At 53.2% G+C, this 18847-nt stretch overlaps 1 protein-coding gene across 2 annotated transcripts in view; it reads left to right on the top strand.

Moving 5' to 3' along the window:
• Positions 1 to 709: 709 nt before the first annotated feature.
• Positions 710 to 18847, top strand: part of SYNGR1 (synaptogyrin 1) — a 29550-nt gene continuing 11412 nt past the window's right edge. Inside the window, exon 1 of one of the 2 annotated variants that reach the window (XM_012814165.2) lies at positions 710 to 884. In XM_012814165.2, coding sequence (XP_012669619.1) covers positions 786 to 884 — 99 coding nt within the window. In that variant the 5' untranslated portion in view covers positions 710 to 785. The remainder of the gene's footprint in view (positions 885 to 18847) is intronic. The other variant, XM_003783191.2, reaches the window with a different exon arrangement.

The raw sequence follows: 18847 nt of genomic DNA, 5'->3' as shown, positions 1-18847 counted from the left end.
TTTTTTTTTTTTTTTTTTGAGACAGAATCTCATTTTGTTGCTCAGGTTAGAGTGCCATGGTGTCAGCCTAGCTCATGGCTCAAGGGATCCTCCTGCCTCAGCCTGTGCTGGGTGTGAGGAGGCAGGGAGAGGAAGTCTTAGTAAGAATTGACTGCCCTTCGCCTCTGCCTGTGCCAGAGCCCTTCAGGCTGGGCGCGGGAGAGGGGCTAGTGTGCGCAGACACCCGGACGCACATGACGTCATCTTAAGAGCCAAGTGGAAAGGTGGTCCTGGGAGGCGGGGCCGCTTTGGAGGGCTGTGAGAGAGAGTTATTCGTTCACGGTCGGTTCACGCATTCGAGAAATGCTCAATCCGCAACTGCTGTGTGCCAAGCACCCTCGGAGGCGGACGAACGCGGCTCTTGCCCTCTCGCGGAGCATAGGCAGACTAATAACTAACGAAGACCATCAGCAGGAGGGGCTGCTACAGGGGACAAGGAGGGCGGCCGCCGGGGGGGCAGGGACACATCCTGCACTTGCACGCGTACCCCCTCCTCCTACACTGTGCAAAGAGGTCACCGCACTAGTGATGAACGCACTCTACGCGCGGCCCCGCGAACGAGGACGTGCGCCTCCCAGTCCCCCCTACCGCCCGCGCCCCGCGAGCTGCTCCCGCCGCGCACTACGCCCCCTTGCGGAAGCCCTGGGCCGCGCCGGCCGCGCGCAGGGGAGGGGGCGGGGGAGTCGCGCACACGCACCGGCCGGCGGCGCGCGCCGAGCTGGGGGCACCGCACGGGTGCAGCCACGATGGAAGGGGGTGCGTACGGAGCGGGCAAAGCCGGGGGCGCCTTTGACCCCTACACCCTGATCCGGCAGCCGCACACCATCCTGCGCGTCGTATCTTGGGTAAGGACTGGCCAGGTGGCCGGGCCGGCCCGAGGGTGGGTGTGGGCAAAGGCGGCGCGCCGGGACCGACCCAGATCTCCCATCCCGCCCCTGTCAGGGGCGCGGCAGCAGGCGGCGAGTTGCCCTGTTGGTGCCGGCACCCACCGCTCCTCCTTCTTGGGCCCCAGGCGGGGGCTTCGCGCTTGCAGGGGCGCCGCTCCCGAATCTCTGGTTTCCCGGGGCCCTCTATTTATGCGCCCTCTTTTCCACCCTATTGCCATGACCTCCAGGCCGCGGCTATGCAGTTAGCGGCTGGTGCTGTGCGCGGCCGCTCCGGCCAGACTGGGGACAGTGAGGATAGAGCCCAGGTTTCAGGTGGCCTTTTTGGGGGGTGGATCAGGGCGTGGATCATCTCGCTGGGGTGCACGCCGCTACTGCCGTGGACGCTGGAAGGAGGAGAGGGCTGAGAACTGGGTTTTTAATGCCTGGCCCGGACAGTGTGGAGCAGTCAGAAGCTGGAATACCTGGCTTCTACTTGGGAACTGCCTCTCCTTCTCGTCGTGACCTTGGACTGGGAACCACCCAAGAAATGTGGGATTCAGTTTCGAGGTAGAAGGTGTCACCTCCTCCCTCATGCCTCGTTTTCCGGATTTAGGATTTGTAGAGAGGGTGGGAGGAGCCTCCTTGAGTCCCCCTTGGGCTGACGTTTCAGGAATCCATAACACCCTCACCCCCAATATACACCTGGGTGCCTATGGGGGTGTCTTGGAAAAAGAACCCCCTTCTGTAGTGAAGAGCAGAGAGGCCTGTCCTGGCCCTCCAGCCAGCTGGGGGACAGAGACCCCAGTGCAGAGGGCTGAGCTGGCTTCTTGTTCAGACTTGGTGAGAATGGGACAAAGCCAGTGAGCACCCAAGAAGGGGCTCTTGTGGCCTGGGCAGCGCCCCAGGGAAAGAAAGCTTGTTGGGGTTTGGGGGCAGGTGCTGAGACTCCCTGGGTTAGTCCCATTGCTCAGACACCTTTAGCATTCCTGGTAGGCCCAGAGCAGAAGAGCCTGGTTTGGGGCTCCTGGGCAGGGGCACTGTCAGGGACCCCAGGAGGCTAGTATACCTGAGGCTAGCTGAGATCTCAATCTCCCGCCTTTCCTGAGTTTTCAGGGCCCTGTTAGGGTCTGGTGGGTGGGAAGCCTGCCAGAGAGAACTGAGAGCTACTTCCTTTTAAAACCTCCTCCTGGTGCTGCAGGAAGGGTGACTATGTTTCAGCCCCTTGCTTCTCGAATGGCTGGCCGGTGGGGAGTTCTTTGAGGGCAGGGAAACCCAGTTTTGTTAGGCAGTGTCCCTAGGGCCTGCACAGGACCTGGCATATCCATGAAGGTTGTGGCACTGAATTCATTCATCTGGCCAGTCTCCAGTTCCCCAGAGGCCCTAGGCCCTTGGCAAAGGCAGGAACCTTGGGGGGCGCCTGCCAATTAAGTGGGCCTGCTGTGTGCCTTGTCTGTCTGCCAGCCCCTGGACCTCTGGCTTGGGAGGAAGAAGCCACTGGCTTTGTGAGAGAGTGTGGGCATTCATCCGCTTGTGTCATTTTTGCCTGTGATGGCTTCCTTTAGCAAAGCTCTATTGAGTCTGCTGGGCCCCGAGGGAAGGCACTGTGACTCAGACGAAACCCTCGTGCTCAGGGATCCCATAGTCCCACTGGGGAGTGAGCCAGATGCCCTTAGGCAGAGGCTGTGAAAGCCAGGAGAGGGGTCCCCCTGTTGTAGAATCAAGTTTCCTGGAGAAGGTGATGTCACATGGGCCTGGGAGACAGGAGGGTTTACACATTTGCAGGATAGATGAGAGGATGTGGGAAATAGGAGGAAGGAAAATCAACTCTGAGCACCTACTGTGTGCCAGGGCACCTACTATGTGCTAAGGGACCCAGTTCCAGATCCAGTTTGCCCAGCATTTGAAGAAACCACGGCTCAGTGAGGCCAAGTTTCCAGAGCCTGTCAGTGGCAGATGAGCATTCTCATCACTGGTCTTCCCTCCCCAAAGCACAGTGGTTCCCCCTGGGCTGGGAAGGGTATGGAATCCTAGAATGTCAAGATTGGAAAGGACATGGAGGTCATTTAGGCCAACCCCCATGCAATGCCAAATGTCCCCATGATCTCCCAGCCCCGCTCATACACCTGGACCAAGGTGCTCACTACTTTTGTCTAAGCAGAAGGATCCTATAACAGGCTGATTGACACTTTTTCTTTTTTTAGAGACAGAGTCTTGCTTTGTCACCCTCGGTAGAGTGCTGTGGCGTCACAGCTCACAGTAACCTCCAGGTCTTGAACTGAGGTGATTCTCTTGCCTCAGCCTCCTGAATAGCTGGGACCACAGGTGCCTGCCACAACGCCTGGCTATTTTTTTGTTGTTGTTGGCAGTTTGGCCGGGGCTGGGTTTGAAGGCGCCACCCTCGGTATATGGGGCTGGTGCCCTACTCACTGAGCTACAGGCGCCACCCCGATTGACACATTTTAAAAATAGAGGTTTTTTTTGATCATTAAAGTAATACCTGCTAGTTATTGGAAAATATAAAAATCACATATGATGGTTGCACAACAATATGAATGAACTTAAATACCACTGAACTGTATATTTAGAAATGGTTAAGAGGGTAAATTTTATGATACGTGCATTTTGCCACAAGAGAAAAAGTTTAGGGGGAAATATCACATGACATCACCACTCAGGGAGGGCTAGGGTGTAGTGTCTTCTCCAGTCTTTTTGAAAAGCATGCTGTGCACTGAGCCATCTCAGTGCCCAGCTGGTAGGTACAGCTGGCACCTGTTCTTGGCCCTTACGATCCCTCTGTACACTGCAGGGTCTGGTAGGCAGCAGGCTTCACTGTGAGCAGATGATTCCAGAGCTCCAGGGATAGGGTGACCAGTTTGTCCTGGTTTGCTAGGACTTTCCCACCTTAAACACTGAAAGTCTCAGATCCCAGGAGCCCCTCAATCTCAAACAAACTGGGATGACAGGTCCCCCTCTCCAGGAATTCTCCTGCACTACCCAGACCCCGTCACAGCCTTGGAACGGCCTGCCAGTGTGTGCACATGGACTTGTGATTTTGCAAAATTTGTAAAAAGAAAGGTTTTTTTCTGTTGTTTATTCAAAAGAGATCCCCCCAACTGTGTCAGCTTCGTGGCCTCACCAAACCTGAGCCCACCATAGAACCTAAATACCCTTAGTCCCCAGGCCTGGCTGGGCAGAAGCACTACCTCCAGGACCTGGCTTCTTGCTCTATTATTATTTTATTGTTATCTGTTTAAAGAGATGAGATCTGGCTATGTTGCCCAGGCTGGTCTTTTTTTTTTTTTAGACAGAGTCTCAGTGTGTCACCTTGGGTAGAGTGCTATGCTGTCATAGCTCACAGCAACCTCAAACTCTTGGGCTCAAAAGATCCTCTCACCTCAGCCTCCCAAGTACCGTGTTTCCCGAAAAATAAGACCTACCCCCAAAATAAGCCCCAGCAGGATTTCTGTGCATTTGTTAAATATAAGCCCCACCCCAATAATAAGACCTAGTGATGGGCATGGCTATGCATAGCCACATCATGCATTTCGGCACGGAGCAGTAAGGAAGACTGGAATACCTTTTATCTGTCACAACTCCTTTCTCTGAGCTGTTCGCACTTACACGGGTGTGTGTGTGGTAACTGCGGTCACAGGCATCCTATTGCACACGTGTGAACGGCCAGGGGAAGGGAGTTCACGCATCACTAGTGCCAGCCCCACCAACAAGGTCGGCTCCCCCTGTCAGGTTCCAGATGACTTAACTATATTTGAATAAATGTAGATTGTTGTATTATACTTAATAAAATAAGACATCCCCTGAAAATAAGCCCTAGTGTGTCTTCTTGAGAAAAAATAAATATAAGACAGTGTCTTATTTTTGGGGAAACATGGTAGCTGGGACTATAGGCGCCCACCACAATGCTTGGTTAGTTTTTCTATTTTTAGTAGAGGTAGGGTCTTGCTCTTGCTCACGCTGGTTTTGAACTCCTGGCCTCATCCCATCCTCCTGCCTTCAGCTTCCTGAGTAAGCTAGGAGCTCGAGCCACCATGCCAGCATGGCTTAGTCTCCTGACTAAGACTTTCTCAGCTCCTGGTGTCATAACCTCCTGTATCCCTCATCCCCAGGCCAGACCTGACTAGACCTGTCCCTTCCTGCCCCGGGCTGAATGGGGGATGGTTGAGTTGGGACATTGTCCAGGGCAAGCTCAGAGCTACTGCCTCTGACCAGGTTTCAGGGGAGATGGGGAAAATGCTGGCTGGAGGGTCAGAAGATTAGATGCTATTCCTGGCTCCCCCAGACCACAGCTGGAACCTTCAGCAAGTGTCCCCTTCCCATCCCCTGTGTCACTATCTCCCTAACTGGACGAGGAGGCTGGGTTCAGTGAGAGGTGCCCAGTCGATCACTCAATGACTACAGCCTGTCAGTGACTCATTTCTTTGTTCTAGAGTAGATGAGAAAAAAGGAGTTACTGCAGGAAGCTAAACTGATTTACCATAATGACCACTTTTATTTGGAATTTATGTTCTTTTTCTATGGGGAGAGAATATCAGTGCTGGTAGGTGACAGAGGTTTTTTTTTTTTAATGGTCTGTTTTGGCAAAATAAAATGATAACACGTTTGAAATATTGCCATTTTCTTTTTCTTTTATTTTTTATTTTTGCAGTTTTTGGCTGGGGCCAGGTTTGAACCCACCACCTCCGGTATACAGGGCTGGCTCCCTACTCCTTTGAACCACAGGTGCTTCCCTGAAATATTGCCATTTTCAATATTTCAGAGTTGATTTTTTTTTTAGAGACAGAGTCTCACTTTGTTGCCCTTGATAGAGTGCTATAGAGTCACAGCTCACAGCAACTTCCAGCTCTTGAGCTTAGGTGATTCTCTTGCCTTAGCTTCCTGAGTAGCTGGGACCACAGGTGCCTGCCACAATGCCCGGCTATTTTTTTGTTGCAGTTTGGCTAGGGCCGGGTTCCAACTCTCTACCCTCAGTATATGGGGCTGGTGCCCTACTCACTGAGCCATAGGTGCCAATCTCAGAGTTGGCTTTTTAAGGGCTTTGGCCGTGACACCCTGTTGTTCTTTAAGGAGGGTGATATCTTTGTCTCCATTTTACAACCACAGAATTAAGGCTCATAGCAGCTCAAGGCTTGGGACTATCAGAGCCGTGCTTGAACCTGGTCTACAACGCTGCACCTTCTGTGTATTCTCTGTGTCTTCCCTGCTTCAGTCATGGTGTCACCAAGGGGTGGCTTGTTGGTGCAGCTTTACAGCCTGGGTTTTATCAGCTCCCCTCCCCCACATTCTAAGTAAACATAGTAAAAAAGCTGAACTTGTTTTATTATCATAGCAGCTTCAAGATGAGACCCCCCACCTCACCCCCATCAGCCAATTTGCAATGCCCCCACTATTGTGTATAAAAATTCTGGAGCCTTCTATAGAAGGGGAAGAAAGGTCAGGGTGAAGACAGCCTTTACCAGCTCTTGACATTTATTTATTTATTTATTTATTTATTTATTTTTAGACAGAGTCTTACTATGTCACCCTCGGTAGAGTGCCATGGCATTACAGCTCACAGCAACCTCCAACTCTTGGGCTTTCTTGCCTCAGCCTCCTGAGTAGCTGGGACTACAGGTGCCCGCCACAATGCCTGTCTATTTTTTTGTTATTGTTGCAGTTTGGCTGGGGCCGGGTTTGAACCCGCTACCCTCAGTATATGGGGCCGGCACCCTACTCACTGAGCCACAGGTGTCACCCAACATTCATTCATTCCAGAAATACCAAGTCTCCTATTCAGAGGCATTATTGGTCCAGTGAGGAGGACAGGGTTGAGTCAGCAGATACCATCCAGGAGGGCTAAGACACTATAAGAAGGGGGTGGCCCAGGAAAGGCCTCGGATGACAGACTTGCATGCTAGACCTCATTTGAGGACAGTGGGAAGCTGGAGAGGGATTTGGAGTGGGGAAGAGGTGTGTTTTGGAAGCTCATGTAGAGGCTTGGCTTAGAGACAGCTTCTGGGGGCAGGTGTCCTGGCCGGATGTCTGTAGTCATATTCAACCTGTCCTCTTCCAGCACCCAGCATGGCCCTGTCCCTTAGACAGGGAGGTAGGTCCATGGCTCCTCATTTGGCATTTGTAGCCCACTGCCTTGGAATCTTCCTTGCCTCTTCCCCTGCCCGTGGTTGGCATCTTGGCTAGTTTGTCTCTCTTAGGTCTAGGACAGGTTCAGCTCCAAGGAGACCTGCAGAAGATGACTAGTATCAACTGTGAGTCTTGGGCCCTTCCTTGTTTAGGAAGAGGCAGCTCAGGAGGTTGGGGAGCCTGAGAGAGCCTGAGGCTTGGTGTCAAGAGCAGGATCACCAGAGCGGGAACTTGGAAAATCTCTACCTCTCTAAGCCTCAGTTTCCTTATCTGTAATGTGTGATTGGAGGGCCTGGGTTTCAGGAGTCCCAGAAGGCTTGTGAAAATGCAATTTAAAGGGCCTGCCAGACATGTTGTGAGTTTTATTATCCCCACCTTAGATGAGAAGCTGAGGCCCAGAGAGGTTAACTGGGGTTGCTGGGATCCAAGTCCACCAATCATCAGCCCCTGCTCCAGGGAGTCCCCAGCCACATGAGGAGCCCCACATGACCAGTGTATGTAAAACTGTGTGGCAGTTCTGAGCCTGAGGGAGAAAAAACAAAGGCTGAGGAGGAAGGGAGAAGAGGAAAAGCTGGAGGAGGAGGGAGGGAGGGAGGATAGGGAGAGGCAGATGGCAGGACGGTTGGAGGGAGCCACACTTGGCACCCCTACCGGAAGAACCAGCTGTCCAGTGGGAGGGAGGCGGAGCAGGCTCTGGGAAGTGTCTTGGGCCCGAGACCTGAGGCCACATTCTGCACCTGCTTCCGACCCTTGGCTGTATGGTTTGAGCAGATACCAATGCTTTCCTGGCTTTAGTTTCTCTATCTATCAAATGGGAAAGGAATGGTGAGATTGACCTGGTGGTTCCCAATCTTCCCACCCTTTAAGAACCCCACTCTTCCTCCTAGTGGACTCCAGGCTGGGAACTTTTGCATTGGTTGGTCTTTAAAGAAGTGATGTCAAGAACTAGCTCCCAAGCAGTGGGCAGTGGCTTACACTTACAATCCTAGCACGCTGGGAGGCAGAGGCATGTGGATTGCTTAACCTCAGGAGTTCAAGACCAGCCTGAGCAAGAGTGAGACCCCATGTCTACTAAAATAGAAAAATTAGCTGGATGTTGTGGTGGATGCCTGTAGTCCCAGCTACTCGGGAGACTGAGGCAAGAGGATCTCTTGAGCCCAAGAGTTTGAGGTTGCTGTGAGCTGAGGCCTCAGCATTCTACTCTGTCTCAAAAAACAAAAATGAACTAGCCCCCATACTTTGGGGGGCTTGCAGCAGAGGGGGCTGGCCTCCAGATCCATGTGTGTGAGCAGAGCAGTGTTAGCCAGAGCCTGGCAGGACGGCCATGCCTGTATTTCTGGGGGAACCTTCCAGGCATAGAGTTTTGCTCAGCTCCCCTCTATGGGGGAGGCAGGCACCAGGTGAGGGGGACTATGGGGGAAGGGGTAGCCATTTGTTTGGGACAGCCCCAAGCTATTGGATGTGGGCTGTGATCATGTAGGAACCCCAATAAGCCAGAGCTCCTAAAGTCCAGGAGCAAGACATGGCATGTGTCCTCAAGTCCTTAGCCCCTCCCAAAATGTCCCTGATACCTTGTATAAATTGCCCTGACTTAGCCTCTCTAGACCACGCTTCCCACTGCCTACTCAGTGGGGGCCTTTCTTACTGTCAAACCTCCTTCTGTTGGGCTGCAGGTAGGACAGGGTCTACTGGTTCCAGAGGCCACTTCCAGGCTGATCTCCCCAAGTGTAGAATCTCGCATCAGCACTGGATTGCCCCTTTCCCTTTGTGATAAATGTGTTCCAGGTCACTCTGCCTGTTTCTCAAAGGTGTCCACCCCAGGCTCAGCGTCTGCTCCTCCAATATAACTCCTGCTTTTAGTCCTGGTCATTGCGGTCTCCATTTCCACAATCCATTGCACACCCTGGCCTCCCCTCCCACCACAGTCTCATTGTCACCACCCTCTGCCACTGTTACCAGCTAAACTCTAAGCCTGGCTGGGCCTTCCCATAGCCACCACACTCCCTGGTCCTCCTTGCAGGTGTCTGGTGGCCCCCTACTCCTGCCATTCCACCTGATGTCAGTGGTCCTTAGGTCAGGGACCTCTGAGCCCTTGGCCCTGTCTTGTGTGCTAGCCCTCACCCCCTTTCCTCCCTGTGCCTCCTCTAGTTTGGACACAGTGGCCACATGCTCCTGCTGCAGCCTTCTCCTGTGCAATTAATTCACTTGGCACAGCCCTGGGCAAACCTGGTCCGGGGCCTCCCCATACCTACCCCCTCTCCTGGGCCATCTTTCCTGTCAGGGCAGCCTGATCATGACCACTGGAGCCTGTCTCCTTCACCTACCCAAGGGCATGAGTCTACTGACTCTGTCTCCTCCATCCCTAGTTTCACTCTTGCTGCTCCTAACTCTCTCCCATCAGCCTGCAGATGTGCGACATTTCCCCATCCTAGGAGGATGGCTCTCACCCATTTCTCTGGCCCTTCAGAAGAGTCTGCTCCTCGCCATCTCTGGGGTTTCTCCTGCTTTCTCCCATCTGCACCCGGCAGGCCTCTCCTTCCCCTCTCCATCTTTTCAAGATCATCCTGACCTTTGTGACTCTAGCCAAATCCATGGCCCATTGCTCTGAGCAGACTTCTTAATGAGAGCTTTATGTGTCCTCCTCTTGAATCCAAAAAGCCACAGGATGTGGACACCTTGTCTGCCTCCTGTTTGATGTACATATTGAGCAAGTGCTGCATGCGGTGGCAGCTATTTAGTGAGGGCTCACAGTCTAGTGGAGGGAAATGTAGCAGAGAAACCAGTTAAAGTATAAAGGCCAGTACAGACCCCGAGGGAGGGAAGACTCACTTGGGCTCCAGGACAGGACAGTGAGGTGACACTAGCACTGAGATCAGAAAGCTGAAGCAAGCCAGGCAGAGCAGAGGGAGGGAGTTCCAGGCAAAAGGACCTGGATAAGCAAAGGCCAGGAGGTCTGGCAGAGCTGTGATGAGGCTGTCAACCCTGTCGAGCTATAGGCTTGCAGGCAGGGACTGGTCTGTCATTTACTTCCCCAGGGCAAAGACGATTCTTGGCATCTCCTAAGTGCTGAATGAAGCTGCAGTGATCTGCCCATCTCCTTCCACCTGCCCTCCTCATTCAGTTCTCTTACCCAGTCTTCAGGGCCTAATTCAAATAATACCTCCCCCACGAAGCCTTCTTGGACTTCCCTCAAGACTTCATTCTCCTAGCTCTCCTTGTTTTCTGTGTGATGGCTTTAAGAATTCTGGAAGTGGCTCGGCGCCTGTGGCTCAAGCAGCTAAGGCACCAGCCACATACACCTAAGGTGACCGGTTCGAATCCCCAGCCCAGGCCCGCCAAACAACAATGATGGCTGCAACCAAAAAATGGCCGGGCGTTGTGGCGGGCGCCTGTAGTCCCAGCTACTTGGGAGGCTGAGGCGGGAGACTCGCTTGAGCCCAGGAGTTGGAGGTTGCTGTGAGCGTGATGCTATGGCACTCTACCCAGGGGGATAGTTTGGGGCTCCGTCTCAAAAAAAAAAAAAAAAAAAAAAAGAATTCTGGAAGTGTGGGCTTTCCCCCCTTTGTCTTTTTTCTCCTTTATAGGGTGAGGCAGGGCCTGAGACTGGATTATGTCCCAGGAGACCTGGAATTTCCACAGAGGTAGAGAAACTGAAAACCTCAGGCGTGTAGGGGCAGGCAAGGCATAGGCAGGCATTGGGGTGAGGAAGAGCAGAAAGCACTGGGTGGTTAACTCTGCTCTTCTTATCAGCTAAGGGACCTCACAGAGCCTCATTTGCCCCATCTATAAAATGGGTACAGCAATGCCTACCTCATGGGGCTTTGGGGGTACAAATGGGATCCAGCCTCTGAAGGGCTCCAGCAGAGTTTGGTGTTTACAACCATTTTCCAGGTGGTGATGTCATTCCATCCCCACCTTTGAAAGGGCAGAGGTTAAAGGACTTGGGGTAAGGAGAGACCTGGGGGCAGCGCCTGTGGCTCAAAGGAGTAGGGTGCTGGCCTCATATGCCAGAGGTGGTGGGTTCAAATCCAATCCCGGCCAAAAACTGCAAAAAAAAAAGAGAGACCTGGGTTGTACTAGTGGCAGTCTAGATACCTCTGCCACTAAGCATGAAGCCCCAGGCCAGTCAAGTGAGTTGTTCTCTTTTCAATGAGACTCCAGGGCCCCCTCGTTTATGTAGCCCCAGGCTGTAGAGAGAAGGGGGAGCCTACTGCTAAGGGAGGCTGGGGTCAGCTCACCCAGGTGCTGCCTAGCAGAGCCAGAGCCCACCCCCCACCTCCGCTACTGGGAATGTGCAGGGACAGCTTGTGGGAAGATTACAGCCTAATCCCCAGCAGGTCACTTCCAAGGCTGCAGGATGGGGTACAGGGGGAGGGGAGGAGGGGGCCTGGGAGCCCCACCCACCCACCACACCCACTCTGAGCAAGGATCTTCAGGAAGCCAAGGGGCCACCCAGTGCCCATCATGTGTCTGTGTGCTGGCTTTGGCCGTTTTCTTCACATGACGCTGTGGGGAGGCAAGGCCTGTTCCTGTGAAGGGGGCCGCTGGCAGCCTGACTCATCTCTCAGAGCTGCACTGCTGCTCCTTTCTTCTCAGGGCCCAGGAGGCAGCATTGAGGACTGGCAAGGACACTGGCAGGAAGGCAGGGTTCAGCTTGTGTGGAGAGGTCTCAGCAGTCCCCTTGCTAGCTAGAGAGTGAGCTCCCTGTGGTTAGGGGAGTGCAAGTGGAGGGGCAAGCCAAGAGTGCTGAGGAAGGCATATTTTCTCCTGACTCCTGTGCTGCCCATGCCTCTCTGACTGTCAGACTTGCTATTCGCACCCCTTGCAGCCTTTCCTGACCCTCCTCTGGGTCTGGGGGAGAGACGTACACCCAACCACTGAACCAAAGAATAGGAGAGAAGTAATATAATGATGTTTCAAGAAAATTAATTGGGGTAATGGAGAATGCTGTACATCTGGGAGTCTGGAACGGAGGCCTTCTCTGAGGAGCCTTTTTGCATTGAGGTTTGGATGTTGAGCAAGCTGTGGAAGATCTGATTTAGATGTCTTGGGAGGGCAAGAGAGGAGAATGGTAGGACCAGAGTGGCAGAGGAAAGGAAGGGTTATGGGGAGGGGAGGAGAACTTCCCCACAGGGGAAAGGGCAGGCATCCGAGGGTTTGGGGGGTGTGTGTGTGTGACATACCTGACTCAGATTTAAAGGGCTTGTCTGGCTGCTATGAGGGGGCACACAGAGGCTCCTGTCATAGCCTACAAAGAGGCTATGGCAGGACTTGCATCAGGGTGGAGACTTGGAGCGAGTGACTTGAGACTTTACTGGGGGGTGTTGAAGCAACAGGCTGACTGTCAAGCTGGATAGAGGGCAGGGGTGAGCTCAGAACCAGGGCCTGGAAGCTGGGGAGTAGCCAGTGCACAGTTGAGGGGGGCAACTTGAGTTCCCTGGGGAGTTACTGGAGGTGACACCCATGCCAAAACAGGGGGACCTCAGTGCCATCTGCTGGTTATGGGCTTTACCCTCAGCCAAGGGAGGGACTGGTGAGGTTTGGGGCTGGTGAGACTCCCGCTGGCTGCGACCTGGGGACTGCCTGGAAGGGCAGCTGAAGTAGCCGCTGACGCTGCCTGCTGCTTTTCCAGAGCCCACAAGAAGCTTTTACCCGACACCTAGCTAGGGAGTGGATGTTCCTGGACAGGGCGAGGTGGATGATGCCATCTGGAGCTGGAGGAACAGGTGCTGTGGGCTCCAGGTGTCCTCTCTGTAGCTCATCTGGAGTGCACCCAGCATTCATGTAAAGCCAGGCCCTTGGGAAGTTCTCAGTGGCACAGCTGTGATCTCAGCCACTCCCACACTGGCTGAGCCCTGGACCCTGGGTTAGCTTATGCCCTGAAGCCTGTCTGCTGAGTGGAGACACCATCTGTTCCCTTGGTAAAGGGTTCTGACCCCTCCTGTGGCTTGGGACAAGCAGGATTCCTTGTTTGGGATTCTGGAATTTGCACCTTCATCATGGGGAGGCAGCTGGACATAGATGGGCTAGAGGGGGTAGGCCTGGCAGGGTAGGTGTCCCTGTCCACCTTCTGTGGGCCAGCTAGGGACCTCAGCTTTCCTCTGTGAGATGGTTGAAGCAAGGCTGTTTGCGACGATGATTTGGGGCTTATTTTTTCCTTTGAGGCTTTTGGTGAGGGTTAAGTGAGATGATTTTTTTTGTCAGCTTTTTTTCCAACTGCTTTGGGCTGGCCCAGGGGCTCCAAGCAGAGACAGACCTATAAATGAGTCCCAACCAGGAGTGCTGACGGGCAAGGTCAGGGAGAGGCCTGGGAAGGTGGGTGTGCCTGAAGGCGTTTGGGACTCTCCACTTCCCTCTGGCTTTGGGGTGTGAGGAGGACTTTGCTCCTATTTGTAAGAGGAAGGTGGGAACAACAGGTACAGAATTTTTTTTTTTTTTTTAGACAGAGTCTCCAGCTGTGGCCCTGAGTAGAGTCACAGCAACCTCGAACTCTTGGGCTCAGTTTTTCTATTTTTAGTAGAGACAGGTTCTCACTCTTATTCAGGCTGGTCTCAAACTCAGTAAGCTCAAGCAGTCCACCAGCTTCAACCTGACAGAGTTGCTAGGATTACAGGTGGGAACCACTTCACCTGGCTGAGAGGGGCCAAAGAGCCCCTGGCTATGCCAGCCCCTGGGGTGGCTGAATAGGGCAGGGGGAGGAGGATGGAGGAGATCAGGGTGGATCACAGAGGGCTTGGTGCTTCTGGGTCTGTCTCTCCTGAAATTCCAAGATTCTGAGATCCCTTCTGAATTGTTTTTCTGAGTTTGACATAGATCTGTACCAAGCACCATCTGGAATCTGTTTTTAAAAAGACCCAGGATTGGATTCTAAAAAGGGTGGAAAAACAGCAAAGAGGCTTGGCCGGATTACCTTAGCGCCTTTTTTAAGCATTTTTCTTTAGCTCCGGTAAAGCTTGTTTTTTCCATTCCTGCAGTGACCATTGTGACCAGCGGCCTCCCTGGGTCCTTCCCTGGCCATCACCCTCTGTCCTCTGGTTTCCAGGCCTCTGGTTCTGCCTCTGCGAACCTATCTCCCTCCCCCCTGGCAGATTCACTTGTTGGATGAGTTTCCTGCTATGGCCAGGATAGAATTTCATTCTGGTTTAATTTCCAGTTCTCCAGTGGCTGCTTGTGGCTGCTCGAGGCTGCTCTGTGTGCTTCTTGCTGTCCCTGCAAGGGAGGCTGCCTGGCACCGAGCACCAGCTTTGGATCCAGACAGACTCAGGTTCATGTCTCAATTCCACCCCTAACCAGTCTGGCAGGTCCCCAGACTATCAACCTGGTGGAGTTCTGCAACCTGGTGCCTAGTTCAGTGCACATAGTAGTCCCTGAGTGAGCCCCCTTCCTCCTGCTGTGAGCTACTAAGGACCAGGAGCCTGAGGCCCATGCCCTTTTCTTAGGGGCTCCCCCCCCCCCCAGAGTGGGGAGACAGCAGCTAAATGGAGACCTTCATGCCCTTCCCTGAGTTTCAGTTTTTCTGTCTGTACACCTCAGAGGATGTGACATCTTCAGGGGCATGGCTCTGTTCCCCATTGTCATTGACCCCCAACTCTACTCGCCTGCCTCTTGCACCTGCCCTTTGCTCTTCTCACGCCACATCGTGTCTGTCTGCAGATCACCTCTTGGCCCCCATCTCCACTGTCCACCCAGCCCCGGGCCCTGAGTCTCCCACCTGGTTGCTGCCATAGCTTCTAGCTGGGCTTTGTACTTCACCTTCATTTTTCTCTCCATGGCAGCTGGTGGTTCTTTTAAACCTAAGTTGGTATCAAGTCATGTGACTGCTCCTAGTCCTGCCACAGCCCCTGAGCTCATCCTGACCCTTACAGCCTGGAGCCAGCCCCAACACATACCCCCAGAGCCTTCACTCTTGGGGCTGCTTCTTCCTGGCACATTGTCACTCAGATATCTGCAGGGCTCCGGTCCCTCACTGTGGTTGGGCTTTTGCTCAAGGGTCACTTCATCAGAGGCCTCCTGGATGCCCCACCTGTCTCCATTTGCACTAATTTAGCACCCTCTGTCTCCCTTGGTGAGAACAGGGACCTCGCCCATCTTGTTCCCACCTGTGCCCTCCACCTCTCCCACGGGGCTGCCATGTACGAGGTGCTCAGGAAATGTTGAGTGAGCGAACAGTTCTCTGGCTGCTCAGCAGAGGGTCCCCCTGGCAGCTCACTCTGCTCCATGTGAACACTGAAGTTAGGTACAGGTCAGCAGGCTTCGTGGTCTTTCAGGGTGGAAAAAACTCACAAGAGGCCTGGGGTATGCGAGGTGAGGGAAGCAGGTGGTAGGTGGGAAGTGAGGTAAGGCCCCAGGAGAGGTGGGCAGGGCTGGCAGTTGGAGCCATTGCAGGGTAGGGACAGATCAGAGGGGGCAGGACCAATGAGAAGGGGACCATGAGCCACAAAACCAGACCTCGACACCTCCCTGTCAATCTCCCCACCCCACCATCATCCCCTGACCCTACAACACCCCACCAGCCTTGTTCCCTCTCCCTGTCCCATGCACCCCCAGCCTTGTTCCCTGGTCACTTCTCCAGCCACCTTCCTTCTCATGACACGGTGCACAGTCTTTTCCTGCTGTCAGCTTTTGCGCTTTTTGTTGCTCTGTCTGAACACGCTTCCCCCCATCTTTGCAGGGCTCCTGCTTAGGGCGCCCCCAGGCACTGTCCTTGCCTTAAGGATCTACTGTACTTGGTTGATGCTTACTCCAGGCCACGTGCTATTCTTGCACAGGTGACCTCGTTCACAATGCACCAGTCCTTTCAGTGCTATTGTTGCCACAGCTTGACAGATGTGAGACTGATGCTCAAGAGGTTAAGTCAGTTGCCCAAGGTCACTCCTCTGGTCGACTAGCTAGGCTGGGATTCAGTGAGCCCAGGGACTCCCCTGCACCTGCTCCACAATCAGCTCCCACAGAAGCGTCTCCTTGGACTCCGGTTGCTGTTCTCCCAGAGGGTGACATGTGCCGAGAGACCTTTGACCTGTGATGAAAGCCTGACCAAGACAGGTGTCTGTGGGTACCATGGGGCCCCACCCTGTCCCTCTGAGGGTGTTGTTTTGTTTTGTTTTGTTTTTTGAGATAGAGTCTCACTTTGTTGCCCCCAGTAGAGTGCCCTGGCGTCATAACTCCCAGCAACCTCAGACTCCTGGGCTTAAGCAATTCTCTTGCCTCAGTCTCCCGAGTAGCTGGGATTACAGGCACCCTCCATGACAATCAGCTATTCCTATTTTTATTTATTTATTTATTTTTTGAGACAGAGTCTCACTGTGTCACCCTTGGTAAAGTGCTCTGGTGTCACAGCTCACAGCAACCTCAAACTCTTGTGCTTAGGTGATTCTCTTGCCTCAGACTCCCAAGTAGCTGGAACTACAGACGCCCACCACAACACCTGGTTATTTTTTTGTTGTTGTAGTTGTCATTGTTGTTTAGCAGGCCCAGGCCGGGTTCCAACCTGCCGGCCCCAGTGTATGTGGCTGGCACCCTAACCACTGAGCTATGGGCGCCAAGCCGACCGGCTATTTTTAGAGGCAGAGGTTTTACTCTAGCTCAGGCTGGTCGCCAACCTGTGTGCTCAGGTGATCTGGATGGCCCGCTTTGGCCTCCCAGAGTGCTGGGATTGTAGATGTGAGCCACCGTGCCGAGCACTCTGAGGGTGTTTTGATCTTGCTCTGCACCCTCTTGGGGACACATCATCTCCAGCACTTTCCTCCTGTCTCTCCAAGGACTCCCTGTCCTTTTCCCATAAGAGGGCCCAGTCCTAATGGTTCCTCCTCTTCTGTCCCTTAGGCCTAGGCTTCCACCTGTCTGTTTCCCCTCCACCTCCTCTCTGCCTTTGGACAACCAAATATTTTTCTGTGTTTAGAAGGGGAGCCATACTTGTTTCCACCACTGGCAGCAGTGGAGTCTCCTCCAGCCCCTAGGTTGCAGTGTCTGCTGGGAAGAGCTTCTCAAGAGGGGCCTTCCTAGTGTTATTCTTCCTGGGGCCTCAAGAGAGGAAATGAACCCTTAGCAAACTCCTCCAGGGCACTGTTCTGCTCTGGGTACTGCTGCAATTCTCTCATCAGGCCCAGAGGGGAGGCTAATTTTTTACAGAGAACCAGTCTGAGGCTGGTAAGTCACTTGTCTAACACCACACAGCATGAGCTGCAGGCCTCCAATTTGAATCTGGCAGGTCTGTATGACTCCTGAGTGTCTGAGGCCTCTCTCCATCAGGAAGCTTTTTGGTAGCATCTAATGACATCATCTGGGACTAGACCTGAGATTCTGACCTGGCAGTTTTCTAGTATGAGCCTTGGACTTGTCACAGTACACAGGTTGAAGGGAGCTAAGTAATGGTAGTCCCTGGAGTTGTGCAGTGCACGACATAGGCAGCTGGCTGTGAGTCTACCTGCCTTTGCCTTCCGGTGCCCAGGTCTGCCTTGTCTGGGTACCTTTGATAATTTTTTAATTTTTTTTTGGAGACAGAGCCTCAAGCTGTCCCCCTGGGTAGAGTGCCGTGGCATTACAGCTCACAGCAACCTCCAACTCCTGGGCTCTAGCAAGTCTCCTGCCTCCGCCTCCCAAGTAGCTGGGACCACAGGCGCCCACCACAATGCCTGGCTATTTTTTGGTTGCAGCCATCATTGTTGTTTGGCGGGCCCAGGCTGGGGATTCGAACCCGCCACCTCAGGTGTACGTGGCTGGCGCCTTAGCCGGTTGAGCTATGGGCACCGAGCCTTGTTTTTTAATTGTTAGGGAATCATTGAGGGTACAAAGAAGGTACCTTTGATAATTGCTATGAAGTCCTGACTTCCTGTCACTGCCCCCATGCCTCTGAGCACCAAACTTGGGCCTCAACTCATGTCACCTGATCCAGTCACACTGAAGCTGGCCAGCAGGCCTCTCCTCCTGCTGCTTCCTCTGTCTGATTCCTTGGTTTCTGGAAGTAAATACCACCCTTCTTCAGGGCCCACCTCCTGAAGCTGAAGATCAGCTTGGCCGGGTGGAAGAGAACACAGAGCTAGGAATCGAGAGACCTGGGTTCAAAGTCAGCCTCACCTGCTGACAACAGCGTCACCTTCTCTGAGCCTCAATTTTCCTATCTGTCAGTTAGGCACAGTGTGATTACCCCTCTCAGATTCAAGGGGTGATCGTGAGGTTACAGAGTCTGTAACAGGTAGAGCTGTGGTGTTCCCAAATCAGGACTAGCAAATGTGTGGTTCATGGGCTGCCACCGCCCACTTCCGTGCTGTGGCTGAATCAAGGACACAGCCTCAGAATCTTTTCTTTTTTTTTTTAATTGCAGCCAAATTCATGGAACCTATGATGAACCATGTTAAAGTGTATAACTGAGTGATGTTTAGTGTATTCACAGTGCTGTGCGGCTGCTACTCTGATTTAAAAGTGTTATCCTAACCCCAAAGAAACACCTCATCCCCATGAATTAGTAGCTCCCATCCTCTCTGCCCCATCTCTGGTAGCTCACATCTGCTCTCTTTTGTCTGCTATGGATATAGCACCTAAAAGAAGTCTTGCCAGGCCATGCCTGTGGCTCAGTGAGTAGGGCGCCGGCCCCATGTACCAAGGGTGGCGGGTTCAAACCTGGCCCCAGCCAAACTGCAACAAAAAAATAGCTGGGTGTTATGGCGGGCGCCTGTAGTCCCAGCTACTCAGGAGGCTAAGGCAAGAGAATCGACTAAGTCCAGGAGTTGGAGGTTGCTGTGAGCTGTGATGCCACAATACTCTACCAAGGGTGACAAAGTGAGACTCTGTCTCTAAAAAAAAAAAAAAGG

The sequence above is a fragment of the Otolemur garnettii genome, unplaced genomic scaffold (genome assembly GCF_000181295.1).
Source record: "Otolemur garnettii isolate 467f Iridium unplaced genomic scaffold, OtoGar3 scaffold00007, whole genome shotgun sequence".
Lineage (NCBI taxonomy): Eukaryota > Metazoa > Chordata > Mammalia > Primates > Galagidae > Otolemur > Otolemur garnettii.
The sequence above is the reverse complement of the archived record's forward strand: the minus strand, read 5'-3'. Positions and strand labels throughout refer to the sequence as shown.